At 42.9% G+C, this 17771-nt stretch overlaps 1 protein-coding gene across 3 annotated transcripts in view; it reads left to right on the top strand.

The window, feature by feature from the left end:
- LOC147424007 (mechanosensitive ion channel protein 1, mitochondrial-like) overlaps window positions 1-17771 on the top strand; it is an 83768-nt gene that overhangs the window by 36953 nt on the left and 29044 nt on the right. For 2 of the 3 annotated variants that reach the window (XM_086501966.1, XM_086501967.1), the window contains exons 2-4: window positions 13622-13899; window positions 14021-14121; window positions 15292-15399. In XM_086501966.1, coding sequence (XP_086358092.1) covers window positions 13622-13899; window positions 14021-14121; window positions 15292-15399 — 487 coding nt within the window. Of the gene's footprint in view, window positions 1-13621; window positions 13900-14020; window positions 14122-15291; window positions 15400-15509; window positions 15581-17771 lie in introns of all 3 variants that reach the window. The other variant, XM_086501968.1, reaches the window with a different exon arrangement.

Below are 17771 nucleotides of genomic sequence, written 5' to 3'. Positions count from 1 at the left end.
TAGAGGTTAGTCAGAAATCTTCTTCAATCTCATCTTTGCAGGATTTGCATGATGATAAGCATGATGATTTGGATGATAAGGATAAGCATGAAGAATTGTATGACAATGACAAGCATGATGATTTGCATGAAGATGCTGTGATTGTTCACAAGGATGATGTGTTAGTTGATACTTTCTCTAGTGAAGCTAACCTCATTGCAGATTCGATCGATCACGAAGAACCGATCTTGGCTCTCGAGCCTAGGTCCACAGAACCCCCACAAGAAGTACTATGTGTTCAAATGATTAGTTAGCACGCATTGTTCAGATGTTTCATTCGTGGTCGTTTCCTGTAATTTAGTCAGCGTCTTTATGTGATCCCTTTTCAAAGGTATGCCATATTGTACGATGAGCACAATTCACTCATGAATGGGCACGGATGTATGCGGATTTCTCATGAAAAGTTGAAAAGTATGCATTCAAGGAAGTCACATTCCATGTCTCTTCCTTGGCACGACACAATCATAGAAAGAGCACAAGAAAGATTGAGCATCAAGCATGGGCATGTCCATTGTGATTTGCCACAATTGGTTGATTTAGATCAGAAACACAAGATTCGCTCTCATTGTTTGTGTGTATGTGGTGAACAGGTTGGCACTTCGTCTATTTGTTCATCTACATTGCATGCACAGTCTTTAGAGAAGACGATATTTTTTCCAGTCACTTTACATGGAATAGGCATGTTGATGTTTTTGTGTTGGAAGTGGTTTTAGGAAATTTCAGCCTTGGAGATTCTTAAAGAAGGTGGACCTACGTCCATAGACAAAATTGAAGCATTGAAGGAGCTACAACAGACTTTGTGTCGCTTTCGGCGCGGCTCAAAGAAGCAAGCGTTGCAGACCTTTATGAAGTTCAAGTATCGCACGACCCACACATCAGAGTGGACCGGCGAAGAGTCCTTTCCAGGATTCCGGATGTCATTGGCGATCTCCCTCGATGCCATACAACTCGGTACCAATAGCTCACTTTAAAAAGGAGGGGATGTCACGTGACACATCCAACCCTATGTGTCCGTGGACAAGCTACATCATGACAAGGGTTCAGTTCAGTCAAGTCAATCTAGAATAGGAATTGATCTGACACTCTTGTGAGTCTGTTCGCAGACCGTGTATGTCCAGACACTTAGAGAAGATGCATATCCTCTGGTTGCACACAGCATGATCATCAGATTTTCATCAGAACCCATCAGGAGCATTTTACAGTGCATAGACCTATTTTCCCTATTTTTGACATTTTTCACTTATTATTTTAAGTGACTTTTGCTGGGAACTGGGTAGGGCAATTTTGCTAAAGTAATATATATAAGCAAACCGAGGACTAGGCTAATCTGGTAGAAGAGGAGAAGTGCACTAGGCAATTCACTTGTAGCAGGCTACTCTCTCCCCCTCTCAAGCAAGAACCAACTCCCATAGCTTGGCTTTTTCAGCAACAAACTTCAGTGTTTCCAACCCACACCCTTGGTGTTTTTCAACATCCATTCTCATCGCCAGCAGCCCCAACCAGCAGCGCTTGCAAGACTCAGCAGATGCAGCGTTTTCAACATTAAGCTTCAGCGTTTTTCTCAACAGTAAAACCAACGTCTTTCTTCAGCAGGAAACAACAGCAAGGAGCGTTTTTAGCAGCGATTAAGAGGGCAACAGGTGGCGTTTTTGAAGCAGTAGAAATTCAGCAAGAAACAACAACAAGATCAGCGTTTTCTTTTAGCACCATGTACAGCAGAAGATACATATTCAGGTCATCGTCGTCATCGTCGTATTCGCTCATTGCATAATAGCTTTCCAAGTTTGCATCAATGTCTTGTACTAGATTGTGCAATCAATAGCATAGACCTCTCTCGCCATCGAGAGAGGGGCCTTCGGAGGAGGGTTTGTGTCGCGTGACACATCCAACCCTATGTGTCCGTGGACAAGCTACAACACGACAAGCGTTCAGTCAGTCCAGTCAGTCTAGATTTAGAAATGATCTGGCACTTTTTGTAAGTCTGTTCATAGACCGTGTATGTCCAGACACTTAGTGTAGATGCATATCCTCTGGTTGTACATAGCATGATCATAAGCATTTCCATCAGAATCCATTAGAATCCTTCAGGGGAATTTTTCAATGCATTTAGCCTATTTTCCCTATTTTTGACATTTTTCACTTATTATTTTTAAGTGACTTTTGTTGGAAAGTAGGTAGGGCAAATTGAGTAAGTTTGTATATAAGCAAACCTAGACTAGCACTAATTGGTAGAAGAGGTAGCAGGAGCACCTTGCTCAACAGGCAACTTCTCAGCAAGACTAACCCCCGCAACTACTCTGGCATTTTCTCCACAGAAGACCTAGCGTTTTTGCATCAGATCAGCCTTGGCGATTTGTGCACAGCAGATCAGCCCCGGCGTCGTCAAGACACCGTAGATCAGCCTAGCGTGCAGAACAACCGGCGACAGCAGCAGATTTTCAGCCCTAGCGTTTTTGCATTTGCATTATACCCCAGCGTTTTGCAGATTCTCCGCGACGGAACCTCAAGAACCATCAGCGTTTTCAGTTTTCAGCCCTTAGACTGTTGGGTTAAAGGCCTAAATAACCCCTTTTTGTACATTTTTATACTTTGTCCAGGTTCATATGAACCTGGACACATTTTTAAAAGGTCACTTATAATAAAAGTGGGAAAACCCAAAACTTACTTATTGAGTTTTCCCCAAAAACGTGAGCTCTCTTCCTCTCCCTCTTCTTCTGCTAGCGCTTCCTCTCTTGCTGGCCTTCGCCTCCCCTCTCTGCACACACTGCACTTCCTCGCGTGCTCTTTCACTTGCACACACCGCCGTGCGCTCATCAACTGGTATTAGAGCCCGATTACGGTTTGCCCCCAAACCTGCAAACGCTGAATTTCAGCCAAGAAGGTCAACTTTATCGCGAGATTTTGCAATTTCGTTGCCAAAGGACTCGTCGTCGGACACCAGGGAGCTCCCAGGCAACCCAAATTGACCTAAAACAGGTTGAAATTAGGTCAAAAACAGGAAATTACAGGTTATGACAACGAAAATACAGGTTTTGCAAATGATGTATTAAGGTGTGGGAATACTTTTGCTAAGTCCTCGCTACCCGAAAACCTTGAAGTTGCCGAAAAACAAGCCCTAAAACAGGTCTTTTAAACAAATTTCAGATTTACGCAGGTTTTTGCAAGTGTTTTTATGGTGCGATTACATTCGGCAAAGTGCAAATTGATGCAATCTACGCACATTTGACAAATTTTGTCGATGTATGACCATTGTAGCTCAATTTCGTGCAATTTTGATGCTACAAATTGGGGCTTTTGCGCTTACATGCTTCTGAAGGTTGTGTATTAGCCTTATGTATGTCTTCTGAGGCTAAAAACAACTAAATTCGTTGTTTTCGAGCACAAATTCGCTCGCTGAAATTTCTTGCGCATAAATTTCAAAAATTGAATTTTGTGCCCAAATCGTCCTATTTTGCCCCAAATTGCTCCTGTGACCATTTGGAGCTGTAGTGCACATCTCTGTGAGGCTATACTCCGATTTTTGCGCATTTTGCCCAAAAATTCAGCGTATTATCCCTCTTATTTCGTGCAACTATGGCCTCATCTTCTTCGGATATGAAGAACCTCTTCGAGATTAGGAGGTTCGATGGAACAGGTTTTTATCTTTGGAAAGACACGATTCAGGGAATCCTATTTCTTAAGGATTGCGAAGGGGCACTTGAACAGGTGAAGCCACAGAATATGACAGATGAAGCATGGGTTAGCATGAACAGGAAGGCCGTTACATACATTAAAATGGCCATGACAGATGAGACCGTCATTGATGTGAAAGGTCTCACGATTGCTTTTGATGTGTGGGAGAAGTTAAAGGGAATGTATGAAAATACAACTCCTGTTAACCAGGTGCACTTGATGCGAAAGCTTGTTGGCATGCAACTAGATGAGTCCAAGAGCGCGGCAGAGCACTTGTCATTGTTCGCAGGTACTTTGTCGCAGTTACAGGATTCTGGCTTGCCCCCTTTTGATGATAAGCTGAAAGCTATTTTCTTGCTTATGACCTTACCTGAGTCATGGGAAACTTTGGTGGTTTCGTTGTCCAATAACCCCAATTTGACCTTTGATGGTGTTAGGGGTTCTATCTTGAATGAAGAAATCAGGAGGAAAGCAAGTGGAGAGGGAGGCAGCTCTGCCAACATGGTTAGAGGCAGGATAGAAAGGAAGAATGCTTATGCACAAAGGAGTAAGAGTAAGAGTAAAGAAAGGAGAAATGCAAGCGAAGGCAAGGGTGATGTGACTTGCTATCAATGTGGCAAGAAAGGTCACAAGAAACCCGATTGCAGGTACTATAAAGCTGAGTTAGAAAGGAAAAAGAATGGTGGAGACAAAAAGAAAGAGAAGAAGGAGTCAAGGTAGGTGCACAAGATAGCTCAAAGGACAAAGAGAAGGCCAATGTGGCTTCTAGTGTCGTGATTGAGGAGCTGTCAGATGTAGAGGACATCTTGTGTGCCACTTTGTCAGATGATGATGCTTATGACTTTGATGCCTCTCTAAATGTTCATTCACAGGATATGCAGATCACCAAGAGTGATCTTATTGATGCTTTGTTGACTGTCAATGATGCATTGTCCCAGACTTGGATTGTTGATTCCGGTGCTTCATTTCATGTGACTCCTATCAAGGAGTGTTTCTCTACTTTTGATGCGGGCAAGCTTGGCCATGTATACCTTGGAAACAATCATGCATGTTCCATTGAGGGTATTGGTACTGTGCATCTCTCCATAGATGGCACAAATGAGCTTGTCTTGCATGATGTTAGATATGTGTCGGGAATCAAGAAGAGTCTGCTTTCTATTGGTCAGATGGATATGCATGGTTACAGCATCTTGTTTGAGAGAGGGTCATGGAAAATGACCAAAGGCTCAAGGCTGATTGTAAAGGGCACAAAGAAAGGCACACTTTACTGCATGCATGGAAAGGCCGTGTTGGGCAAGTTTATTGCATTGACTGAAATTAACTCTCACATGGAGTTGTGGCACAAGAGGCTTGGCCATATGAGCCAAAAGGGCCTTTCTAAGCTTTGTACTTTGAACAAGCTTGATGCTAAAGGCACAAAGCTTGACTTTTGTAATGAATGTCAATATGGCAAGCAAGTAAAGCGTTCTTATTACTCTGGTGTCTCTCGTAAATCTTGTGTGCTTGATCTTGTACATTCCGATGTATGTAGCATGCCTACTAAGTCTATGGGTGGTGCATGTTATTTTGTCTCCTTTGTTGATGATCATTCTAGGAAAATTTGGGTTTATTTCCTTAAGTCTAAGGATGAAGCCTTTGCTGCGTTTAAGAGATTTCATGCATTTGTGACCACCCAAACAGGTAGAAAGCTAAAATGCTTGCGTACAGACAATGGGGGGGAGTACACAAGTGCTGAATTTAATAAGTTTTATGAAAATTTGGGCATTAAGAGGGAGCTTACTGTACCATACAACCCCTCTTCTAATGGTGTGGCTGAAAGATTGAATAGGACACTTTGTGAGAGGGTGAGATGCATGTTGTCCACAGCTAATCTCTCTCATGGATTTTGGGGAGAAGCTTTGAAAACTGCAGTGCATATATGCAATCAATCCCCTCACATGTCTTTGAAAGGTGACATCCCTGAAGAGGTTTGGTCTGGCAAGCCTGCTTCATATGATCACTTACGCATTTTTGGTTGCGAAGCTTTTGTGCATGTTAGACCTGAGTTGAGGAGTAAACTAGATGCGAAGTCCATTAAAGGCCTCTTCATGGGATATGGTGAAGAAGGCGAAATGGGTTACAGGATTTGGTTACCTCAGCTCAAAAGGGTTGTACGCAGCCGGGATGTTGTTTTTAATGAGGCAAGGCTGCTTCAAAACAATTGTGCCTCAAAGCATGACCATAAAAGGGTGAAATTTCAGTATGACCAGCCACCTGTTAGGCCTATTTTTGACCCTCAGGATGCACCACAAATGGCTGAAAATGTAGATGATCCAGTGGTGTTTGAGCCAAATGATGTTGGACAGCAAATTGAGGCTCCTGAAGGGCATTTGCAGCCAAGAAACAATGCTGAAAATGGTGCTGAAAATGATGTGCAACAGCCCATTGTTGATGATTTTGTAGTGCCACCCGATGTAAACCCGTTGCCGGATAATGTGGATCATTGGGTGAGGTGGTCTACTCGTCAAAGACGGCCTGTGAGTCGATATGACCCCTCTTTGCATTACATTATGTTGACAGATGAGGGAGAGGCTCTTACGTATAAAGAGGCAAAGACATGTGAGCACAGCGACAAGTGAGAGCTTGCTATGCAGGAAGAGATTAAAGCTTTGCATGCTAATCATACTTGGGATTTGGTTGAATTGCCCAAAGGAAGGAAGGCTATTCCTAACAAATGGGTGTATAAAATCAAAACTGTTGATGCAAAACCCAAGTATAAGGCAAGGCTTGTGGCAAAGGGATATGTTCAAACCAAGGGCATAGACTTTCAGGAAGTGTTCTCTCCTGTTGTGAAGATGACCACCTTGCGTGTATTGTTTGCCATTGTGGCTGCTCTTGATTTGGAAATGGATCAAATGGACATACCGCTTTCTTGCATGGTGATGTGGAAGAAGGCTTTACATGAAGCAACCCGAGGGTTTTGTCATCCCTGGCAAGGAACATTTGGTATGTATGCTCAATAGAAGCTTGTATGGGTTGAAACAATCATGTAGACAGTGGTACAAGAAGTTTGATCGCTTCATGCTTAAACATGGTTACAAAAGAAGCCATGCAGACCATTGTTTGTATACCAAACGTGATGAGGATGGCAGCCCGATCATTCTTGTGCTCTATGTAGACGATATGTTGATAGCTGCAAAGAAAAGAAGCACTGTAGATGCTCTTAAAGGGCAGTTGAAATCTGCGTTTTCAATGAAAGACCTTGGGGCAGCTGAACATATACTTGGAGTGCGTGTTACACGAAAAAGAGACAAGTGCCTATTGTATTTGTCGCAAGAAAAGTACATTGAAAAGGTGCTGGATAGATTTAACATGGCTGAAGCAAAGCCTCTTGGTGTGCCGTTACAACCATATGTTAAAATTTCCAAGGATGATTGTCCCAAGTCAAAGGAAGAAGCCAATGACATGCAAAGTGTGCCTTATGCTTCAGCTTGTGGTTCACTTATGTATGCTATGGTTGCTACTAGGCTTGACATAGCCCATGCAGTGGGAGTTGTGAGCCGGTTTATGGCTGATCCAGGCAGGTTGCATTGGGATGCAGTGAAGTCCATTATGAGGTACTTGAAAGGGACTAAAAACAAATGCCTCTGCTATGGTAAAGGACCAATGGAGTTAAAGGGATTTTGTGACTCTGACATGGTTGGTGATGTGGATACACGAAATCCACAAGTGGCTATGTATTTACTCTTGCGGGAGGTGTTGTTTCATGGTGTTCTAGATTGCAAAAGATTGTTGTATTGTCTACGACAGAGGCTGAATATATTTCAGCCACTGAAGCTTCCAAAGAAGCTATTTGATTAGCACGCCTATGCAGTGAGTTTGGTTTGCCTGCTAAGGCACCTATGCTTGGTTGTGATAGCCAGAGTGCCATATGTCTGGCAAAGAACGCCATGTTTCATGCACGCACAAAGCATATTGATGTGCGGTATCACTTCATACGAGAAGTGCTTGAGGATGGCCTTATTACATTGGTTAAGGTCCATACATCACAAAATCCAGCCGATGCTCTCACTAAGTGCTTACCCAAAGCACAACATCATCTATGCATAGAGATGGTGGGAGTCACGTAGCTTAAAGGCACCATTTATGCATAGAGATGGTGGGAGTCACGTAGCTTAAAGGCACCATGTATGCCTTTAAGTGGGAGGTTGTTGGGTTAAAGGCCTAAATAACCCCTTTTTGTACATTTTTATACTTTGTCCAGGTTCATATTGAACCTGGACACATTTTTTAAAGGTCACTTATAATAAAAGTCGGAAAACCCAAAACTTACTTATTGAGTTTTTCCCAAAAACGTGAGCTCTCTCTCTCTCTCTCTCTCTCTCTCTCTCTCTCTCCCTTTTCTTCTGCTAGCGCTTCCTCTCCTGCTGGCCTTCGCCTCCCCTCTCTGCACACACACTGCACTTCCTCGCGTGCTCTTTCACTTGCACACACCGCTGCGCGCTCATCATAGACACCGCAGATCAAGTCCCGAACCTCGCAGATCTCACCTTCCGGCAACAGTTCCTCACCGCACGGTTAGTTTCCACAAGGTTTACAGTTTCAGCCCGGAAAACGCAGATATCAGCATCTGCGTTTTCAACGTGTTGTCGCCATCGTCGCCATCGACATCGTCACCGACATAGAGTCAGAATTCAGCAGATAGAAGATTTGCAGATTTCAGCCCTTAGCGTTTTCAGATTTCAGCCCGTCTCGTCGTCGTCCTCATCATCGGCAAGTCCAAGCATTGTAGAGATTTGTGCAATCATAAGTAGACCGCTCTCGCCATAGAGAGTGGGGCCTTCGGAGGAGGGTTTTACAACGTCTTTGGTGTCGTATTCTCTTCTCTATCTCTTAGTCTCATGCACTTCCATTCACTGTGTCCATTCACTTTGTTTGTGTCTATTGCACTCTCTCACTAAAGGAACGGAAGGCTCTCCCTTCCATAAGAATAAAAGGAACCTTGAGCACAGTTCGGAGCACTCATCTTGAGCAAAGTTCATTCATTCCGCTGCATCTTACAGTTTGACAACTCTCTGGTGTCGTATTCTTCTCGCTCTATCTCTCAGTCTCGGCACCTTCATGCACAGTGTTTATCCACTTTGTTTGTGATCACTTGCACTCTCTCATTAAATAACGGAAGGCTCTCCCTTCCCTTAGTAAAAGGAACCTCGAGCACATTTCGAAGCACTCATCTTGAGCAAAGTTCAACATTCACTTCCGTTGCACCTTACTTTTTGACAGAAGGGAAGATGTCATGAAAGCTAGTGCTTTCATTCGACAGTTTCAAGTTGCCTTTCCAAATGGCAATTTTTGAGAAGTATCGAAGGTGAGGCATGTGACCAAACACCTCAAGGGGGATTGCAAGTACTTGACGGTATACCAAAGCTCTGCAGGGAACTTACAACAAGACTTGGATTTAATTCAAGGCTGAATTTTCCGACAAATTTTTTTCCTCTACGCTTTGAGGAAGGCATCCAAGAAGATTGGGATAGGTTTGCCCAATAGGAACACGAGCGAGTCAAAGCAAGTAGTGGTTCACTCTTGCCAAGGTAGCTCTACTCTTGATCCTCTTTGAGAAAAGAAAGATGATGAAATTCAACGAAGGACTTTTGCCCGAATTTTGTAAACGCATCCGCAAGATACTTTGTAGTGGATGGTGGAGTCAGCAATACAAGCTGAAAGTGTATACCTCAGTGTACATATAATCTAATCCTCGCAGTGGGATTGGAACCATTGAACACAGAAACAATGAATTTTTGTTACCTCTCCTCGAAGGATACATTGCTATCCGGAGAAAGTTTGGAATAAGGGAATTCAATCAAACTCTTGAGTTTTTGAATAGAAGACCCTTAAATTTTAAGTGAGAGGGCAGGTCTTTGATCAAAGTTAAATCTTTTATGTACGAGATATACATGTGTCTAACCAGAACAATCACTCTCGAGTGTTTATGAGAGTAGAATTGAGTTGAAACGTTGCTTTATGCGATGGATTGGTTTGCTCAACCATTCGGAAGGTCAACTATTGATCTCGTATCCGATAGCTCACCAACAAATTACCTGCTATTGCGGGTAGGACGGTAGAAAAGAAAGAATTATTCCGAGATTTTAACCAAGAAAAGCTTTCACTAAGCTTGAGTACCTTGTGAACCAACACTCCCTACCCGGTCAGGGAAGACATGGTAGTACTTTTCGCACAAGTGAATGAACACTCTCTTTACGAGGGAAGGAACAAGTGACGACTACGGCCTGTGCTCGAGGACTCCAAGGATTGAAATCCTAGTTTATTTGATGATCGGGTTTTGCTCTAAGATCGAGCCAAGGGATTGTCAGGTGAGCGTCTTCGCTCTAAGGATCTTACAAAGGGAAGGTAATTTCCCAGGTTCACAAAAACTCTAACGCAGCTTAAGAATTATGTACACCTTTGGGTACATGGATAACACACGAAGATGCAGACATATGCCAAGGTGGGTCATCTACCAATTGAATTTTTTTTCTTTCTGCTGAACGGAATGAGATGAACCAACTTCCTTTTCAGGAACTGGACGGGAGTTTGTTATATTCTCTTTAGCGCCTTTTTGCGTGCAAGGATATTCCGACACGAGAATCTCTATTTGAGATGTGTTCGGTAGAAGGACTTTCAGTTTCTATGGAGAAGAGGTTTTTTGATGGTCGTTGATCATTGAGTACGCTATGTACTTTTACCATTACGGTAGCAACTTTTGGTTGCGGTATATGTTTCTCCTTGAGCAGGTCAAGTAGCATTTACACGCTGCTTGAATAAATTCGAACTATTATATTTGTAAGAGTATAATTCGCTAATCCTTTCAAAATGGTAAGAACTACATATGGGAGAACATCCCTGAGAATCAAAGAGGGTTCGCTCTATTGTGAACCGGGTTTGAACGTACATTCAGAAATTGCTATGGCTAGAATCCTATCTGCTTGAAATCTTGTAAGTCGTCATTGATGCTTACAAGATGAATTATTTTTGATGATTTTGCAAGGAAGAGACACTAATGGGGGTCATAAAAAAACATTGTTGGTGGTAATAACTTGCAGGAGAAAAAGATTGGAAAGGAGTGCGGTCGTGCACAAGAGAATCTTCGAATCAGAACAATTGGCCTACCCAAAGCAACGGCTCGGAACAAGAACCTTCTTTAATGTGATGGTAGACTCTGTTTGTGAAAGAAAGACATCAAGATTAATGCTCTATGATTTGGGCATTCCCTATGTGGGAGGACACAAGAGGTTTAATAGCCTCTGGACTAACAACGGAAGATTATGCACAAGGACAATAACTAGATTGATTTCTAGGAGGATTATTCTTCTCGGGATTGAGAAGGTGGAATTGAGTTAACAGATTCTCGGATGAGGAAAACTTCCGATCTGTTGGAAAGACGTGAATGATGAGTTCTTACATGGCTCATAAGTTTGATGATTGGTGAAGGATATTCTCGAGGTACTAGAGAAAGGATATGAACCGGTAAGGTAAGTATTGAATTATTGAATGTTTGAATTATTGAATTTATGTTTAATTTCATTTTTAAGTTCTCTTTTGAGAAAGGACTAGCTCAACTCACCATTGAGCAAGATTTGGAATCTTTCCGACTTCTCCCCGGCAGTTTAGTTGGATCTCTACAGTTGAGGACAATTGTTTATAAGTGAGAGGGATGTTGCTAAAATAACTTTATTTGATAGAAAAATAATTCTAAATGAATTATTGGATTTTTAATTGAGAGGGTTTTCTTGCTTGGAACACCAAGGAAAAATAACTCTAAATGGATTATTGGAATTTTAAGTGAAAGGGTTTTGGAGACATCCGAGTACAGAGTATTCCTAGTGCGTCATTCAGAGTAATAACGCGAGCACTGTGAAAGGGAATATCTGTAAGGCCACCAAGAACGGGTACTTCTGATGCGTCACATCGGATGGGTGACGGGGAGCATGGGGAAGAAGTATTCGACCATCCGGGAACGGACATCTCTAATGCGTCATAGGATGGGTGACATAGAGCATCGCGAAGGAGATTGTACCGTAAGTTCGGTAGGAAAGGACTAAGTGATGGGTATTCTTGATGCGTCACAAGGTGGGTGACAGGTGCATCGGAAAGGGGATATCCATAGTCGAGAGGAAATTCCGAACTGTGTTAGAATTGTGCACAAGGAAAAAGCAAGCACTTGGATGAAGATGGGTTCAAAGGAAACTTTGAGGAAAAACAGATGCTTTCTGAGAAAGCGCGATTGCTTTTCGGGAAAGCAGATGCTTTCCCGCGAGGAAGTCTATGTTTGCATTGCAATTGTGCATGTGATTGCATCCAGGGACGCTTGGGAAGTGCTGTGAAAGCATTGTTTTTAACTTATAAGGTTTTATTGAGTTTTTGGACAGATTGAGACCATTTTTAAAGGTGATCGGCCGTCCACTTAATAAGTGGGCAGCCTATGATTAAATAAAGCAGTATAAACCAGCCAGTGATTTCTCTCTCTCTTTTTCTATCAGAACAACGCACAACAAAAAAAAAAAAAAAGAGAGAAAAAAAACCGGCCCCGACCTCTACACGAGTAGCCAATGCTCTCCTATATCTGCCGTGGCCAGGGAGCTATAAAAGCATCACACACCCTCTCCCAGAGGAAAAGATCAGTTTTTGCAAGAAGAAGATGCTGCTGTAGATTTCATCCGCAAAGAAGACGTTGTCGGTGATGCCCATGGCTACCCCAAGTGTACCTGATGTCGCCAAGACCCAATGCCCGAGTTCCCTTGAAGTGCCTACGGAGCGTGTTTCCATCGCGACAAGTTGCTGTTTTTCTCTGTTTTCAGCCATAATCGTTGTAGATGGGGCTGATTTTACAAGAAGGAACCCGAGAACACACCTCTTTTGTGTGTAGGATTGGAAGAGAGGATTTTCTATGTAGAAATCTCTTCCGGGGAATTGCTTTTCAAGAACCGAGCTGCGTTTGTCATATAGAGCGAGAGACAGAGTTGCATCACATTTGTCATTGTCTCGTAAACTACGAGCTAAGAGGCCACTTTCACTGTCTATTCAGAGAGGATTTTGGACCGTTGGCTAGAGTCATGAGATATCAGGATCAAAGATGCCTCGGGTTGTTTTTGCTAGAGCTACGCAGACACAGGGAAAGTCTCTTGAGGAAACCAGGTAGTGGGAGACATTCACAGAGGGAGATCACTGACTTCTTTAGAGCAAGGACTCGACGGTCAGATGAGCGAGCTTCACAGTAGACTTCAAAGCCCACCTATACCAAAGGTATATTAGTGGACGTAGCCATTTAGCTCGGGAGAGCTAGACGCCCATGTCTACGGGGGTGACCACGACATCGACGGAGGCTTCACCAGAGAATCAGGACTATTTTAGCACGACATGGGAGATGCCTAGTACAAATATTTACAAAGGCGGACATTGACCAAGACCGATGCAATACTTTCTCGGACAACGCCCGATGCCGGGCATCCTTGGGCATGGATGATTTTCAGGCTGATGATTTGAGTCTTTTAGTTTTAGTTTTTCACTTTACCTTATTTTATTTTTGTACCCAGACATTGGATTAGATCCTCAAGGATTGTATCAGTTTGGTCTCATAGGTCATTTTGGCCTTTGTGTTGTACCCTTCTCTTTGGGCACCAAAATGGAATTTTTCCAAATGAGTGCGCAAATATTTAATAAGAAGTAGTCATTTGGTGCAGTTCTGATCTATGTAGGCATGACCGCCTTGATTTAGATTGTGATTGTAGAACAGATGAACTGTTGTTGCTGTAACTCTTGGCCTTGTCGAAAATCTCCAAATTTACAGTTTCGGTGTTTATGGCTGCCATTGAATCATTTTTACAGAGCTCAGTCCTCTTTATATGATCTCTCATGCTTTGGATATTGTTTGCAGGAGCTCACTAATTGCACCAACCACCATTGCATCCCAATATCTACATCAGATATGGAAAGGAGCAGCAGTCGTAGCTCTTGTTTGGTTTCTACATCGGTGGAAGAGCAATGTACTCGCTAGAATGCTTGCAAATCAGAATGTAGGAAGCGCTGAGAAGGAGCGCTTTCACGCCCTAGATAAAATCTCCTCTATGGGGCTCTTTATCCTTGGTGCAATGGGTGTTGCAGAGACTTGTGGCATTGCTGCTCATTCCATTCTCACTGTTGGAGGAGTGGGAGGTTTGTTCTATCACACAACTCGTTTTATTGAGGTCTTATGTCTGGCCCTGTTCATCTGGCAAGGAATGAACACAGTTATTCTCAATTTGCATTGTTTAGAACACATCAACTTTGGGTGCAGGTGTGGCCACTGCTTTCGCTGCCAGAGATATACTGGGGAATATGCTCAGTGGTTTTGCACTTCAATTTATGAAGCCTTTCTCCATTGGCGATACAATCAAAGTAATATTGCCCTCGCTTTACTTTTCTAGATATTTTCTGGGTAAGTTACAGTATCTAGGCACAAGCCTCGAGGGTGTGGAACACACAGAGACCTGTTTGGCTGTTTTTCTTAACCTGGGCGTGGATGTTTTACATGTTTGAATGTGCTCCTCTCAAAAGAGGACTTTTACGCACAGTCAGACATGCTCCTTCCAGAAGAGTACTTGCAGGCAAGCTGTAGGTATTAGAATTGATCCCTGAAGGAATCACTGCCTAGGAAGACTGCAATCAAATGGAGCCTACTTGCAAAGCTGAACAATGAATCTATGGATTGTATGAGCAACCACTAACTATTATGGCCACATCTATTGATTGTGACACATACAACGTTACTTGAAAGCTGAAGTTTATTCATCCCCAAGTTTTAGAAGCGTGTAAATCGATAAGCTTTGGCATTAATCAGAACACTTCAAGCATAGAATGCAGAAAATACAAACATAAGCATAGTTGGTATGTAAGAATGAGATTAGGAATGAAGAAGAAGGAGAGAAACACCATAGCCAAATATATATATCTCAAGAAGCATGTTGCCTCAGCGAAAGAGCCCATGCTATCTTGCTAATATAGTCGATTAACTCATGTTCTGTTCACTTCTGTAATAAGACTCTCCTAGTATCAAACTAGCTGACCCTGTGTGTGTGTGTGTGTGTGTGTGTTTCTTTCCTACATTACTAAAAAAAAAGTGTGTTTCTTTCCTGCCTAGCAGTTGGCTGATGTCTTGCCACCACTCTTGCAATTATGGTTTTGCACTCATTCTGTTCAAAAAAAGGGAGGGAGCCTATGCATTGACCCTGGAATTTTAATCGTAATAGCAAACACTGTACCATAATTAAACAAGGTTTATCCTTATGTGATTACCTGCAATGCCATGACTGGGTTCAAACTTTTTACTTGCTTTCATTTTTCGAAGGATTTTTTCTCAAGCTTTTGTTGTTGACCTAATGTGAAGTCTCTGTGATGGAAATTTAACATTCTAATTCATCTAAGAATGAAATAAAATCAGGTTTTTAAAACTTCTACTACATGTTGAATTTTAAGAATCAAATAAATTCGGGTTTGATAAACTTCTGATACATGTTGAATTTATTGAGTTTAGTGATTGAAAATTTGATAATGATCGTAACGGTACAGGCTGGATCTGTTGAGGGGCAAGTACTTGATATTGGGCTGACTTCAACGCAGCTGTTGGATCTCGAAAAATTTCCTGTTGCTGTGCCAAACTCCTTCTTTTCAAGCCAGGTTTCTCTTCTTCCTTCTGTGGTTTGTTAACTGTCAGTAAGGGTTTTGTTTTATCAGAAGTTTCTTGTCATTTACTATTTTCAAATATGGTGGCTTTCTATACAATGCAGAAGTCGGCTATAATCCATGTATGGGCATTCTTTGTTTTTGGGGCCACATTTCCTTGTTATACCTTGAAAAGGTCAGCTATAATCTATCTCCAGAGTCCAAGATAGGAACCACTTTTCTCAACTGGAGTCTCTTGTGTCTAGAGATTTTTTTCTCTAAATCTGATTTTCTCTCTCTAATTTTCTCCCTTGGAAATTTTTTTCTCTAAAAACAGAGCCATTTCTCTGTACAACAATTTTTTTTCTCTAAATCTGATTTTCTCTCTCTAATCTTCTCCCTCGGCAAATTTTTGCTCTAAAAACAGAGCCATTTCTCTGTACAACTTGAGTATTGTTTTACTTTGCTCACTTTTTGGCTGGGTCCATAGAGCCTAGGGGATTTTGTTATGGCAATTTTGGCCTATGCCTAGGATTGCATGCCTGGACGAGACACTCAGATTAGGCTTTTGTTGTAACATAACACTCTTTGCATAAATGGGTTGTACAAGGTGTTTAGTGGGCTATTACACTTCGGTGGCATCTGACAACACTAGCATGTAGAATAGGTAAGGACTAAGCTATGCCCTTGGTCTTACGTCAAGGTAGTGAGCCATTTGAGAGATACGACCAGCCCTGAACTATATGTGAACATTGCACAGTTCGACCTGTTTTGGGAGCATACAACATTCAAGGTCAACAATAGGATCTTGTGCAGCCAAACCTAGCACCCTCATGTGTTGTAGAGCTTGAGCCCCTCTGCTAGCATTCTGCTACCCCCTCTGTCGGTGTTTTGCATGCTGCCATTGGCCTCTATCCACAGCCTTCCTCGCTGGGGTTTTACATTAACAGGTTCATTTTATCCTCTTGAAACCAACCATGCCACAAGCAAAGTCATTTCCAAGTGTGCACAGCCAGCAGACCCTAGCCGTAGATCCCACTCACATAGGGTGTACAAATCAGCCTCAGATCTCACTTTTGGTGGCCACATATCACAGACCCTATCAAGATCGATCGATTTGCTACATCAAATCAGCCCAGGAAGCTTGCGATGGAGAGTTCCACGGTAGTAACATTGAGTAGATTCATATCATGCGTTGAGGTATCTGTTGTACATTCCTTTTATGCAACGAAATGATTGGGGGATCTTGAGAGGGTTGTTTGGGACCCAATCCTTATGTGACACCCACTTGTCTCATGGAATACGATGTGCTATCGGCCAGATACGCACATCTTCACACCAGCTATGGATCGAGACTGGGAGATACACCGGAGTACCAGCAGAGGCCAAGACATGCTCCCTATGTGACATCGAGCCTGAGACAGGGTTGCACTACACATGCCACTGCCCCGTCTACTACGAGATACGAGGCCGCTTCCATTGCTTGTTTAGAGAGGGCTTTGGACCATTCTCCAGAGTCATGCAGTATGAGGATTAGAGATGCTTGGGTTTGTTTTTGCGTGAGCTACGCAGACACAAAGAGAGCTTGATGAGAGGAGAGGCTAGCTAGTCTCAGAGACAGATCATAGATTTCTTTAGAGCTGCCACTGGACACCCGGAGGAGTTACTACCATAGTAGAGCTCGTCGCCTCACACCAGAGGCACACTGATCGACCGAGCGATTGAGCTGAGGAGATCCAGACGCCCACTACTGCGGAGGACTACACAGCATCGACGGAGGCTGCATCAGAGGATTCTGATCACTTTGGCTCGACATGCACGACGCCCGGTCAGACTATTGACCATGGAGGGGATTGATGAGATCCGCCAGCGACCGATGCTGGATCTCTTGTGATCTAGGTATCCCAGCTAGCTGCTTAGTTCACACCTAGCAGTTTAGGATTCCATAGTATTTTATTTTGTCATTTGTCATTTCATTTTTGTCATCTTGTTACTCTGACTTTGTATCAGATCCACCACATTGTAACTTTCTGGTCTCATAGGTCACTTTGGCCTTTTGAAGACGTTAATATAACATTTCATTTCATCTCTCTCTCTCTCTCTCTCTCTCTCTCTCTCTCTCTCTCTCGTGTGACCAAGCCATGTGCGAGGGTTTTCCGGATACTTGGAGCATGTCTACTATTGTGCCTATCTTCAAGGCAAGAGACCCCATGATACCGGAGAATTACCGTACTATCATGATTGGGCACACACTAGCTAGGTTGTATGCATCTATTCTTGAGCAGTGGCTGAGTAGATGGGCAGAGAGAGCAGGCATTCGGGCATCAGGCCAGACAGGTTTCAGGAGGGGCTTTCTACTCTTGATCATATATTGGCACTCAGAGCTG

This window comes from Adiantum capillus-veneris, chromosome 26, assembly GCF_014529385.1.
Source record: "Adiantum capillus-veneris isolate H3 chromosome 26, ASM1452938v2, whole genome shotgun sequence".
Classification (NCBI taxonomy): Eukaryota; Viridiplantae; Streptophyta; class Polypodiopsida; order Polypodiales; family Pteridaceae; genus Adiantum; species Adiantum capillus-veneris.
Note: the sequence above shows the minus strand (reverse complement) of the source record. Positions and strands in the feature narration are given on the sequence as shown.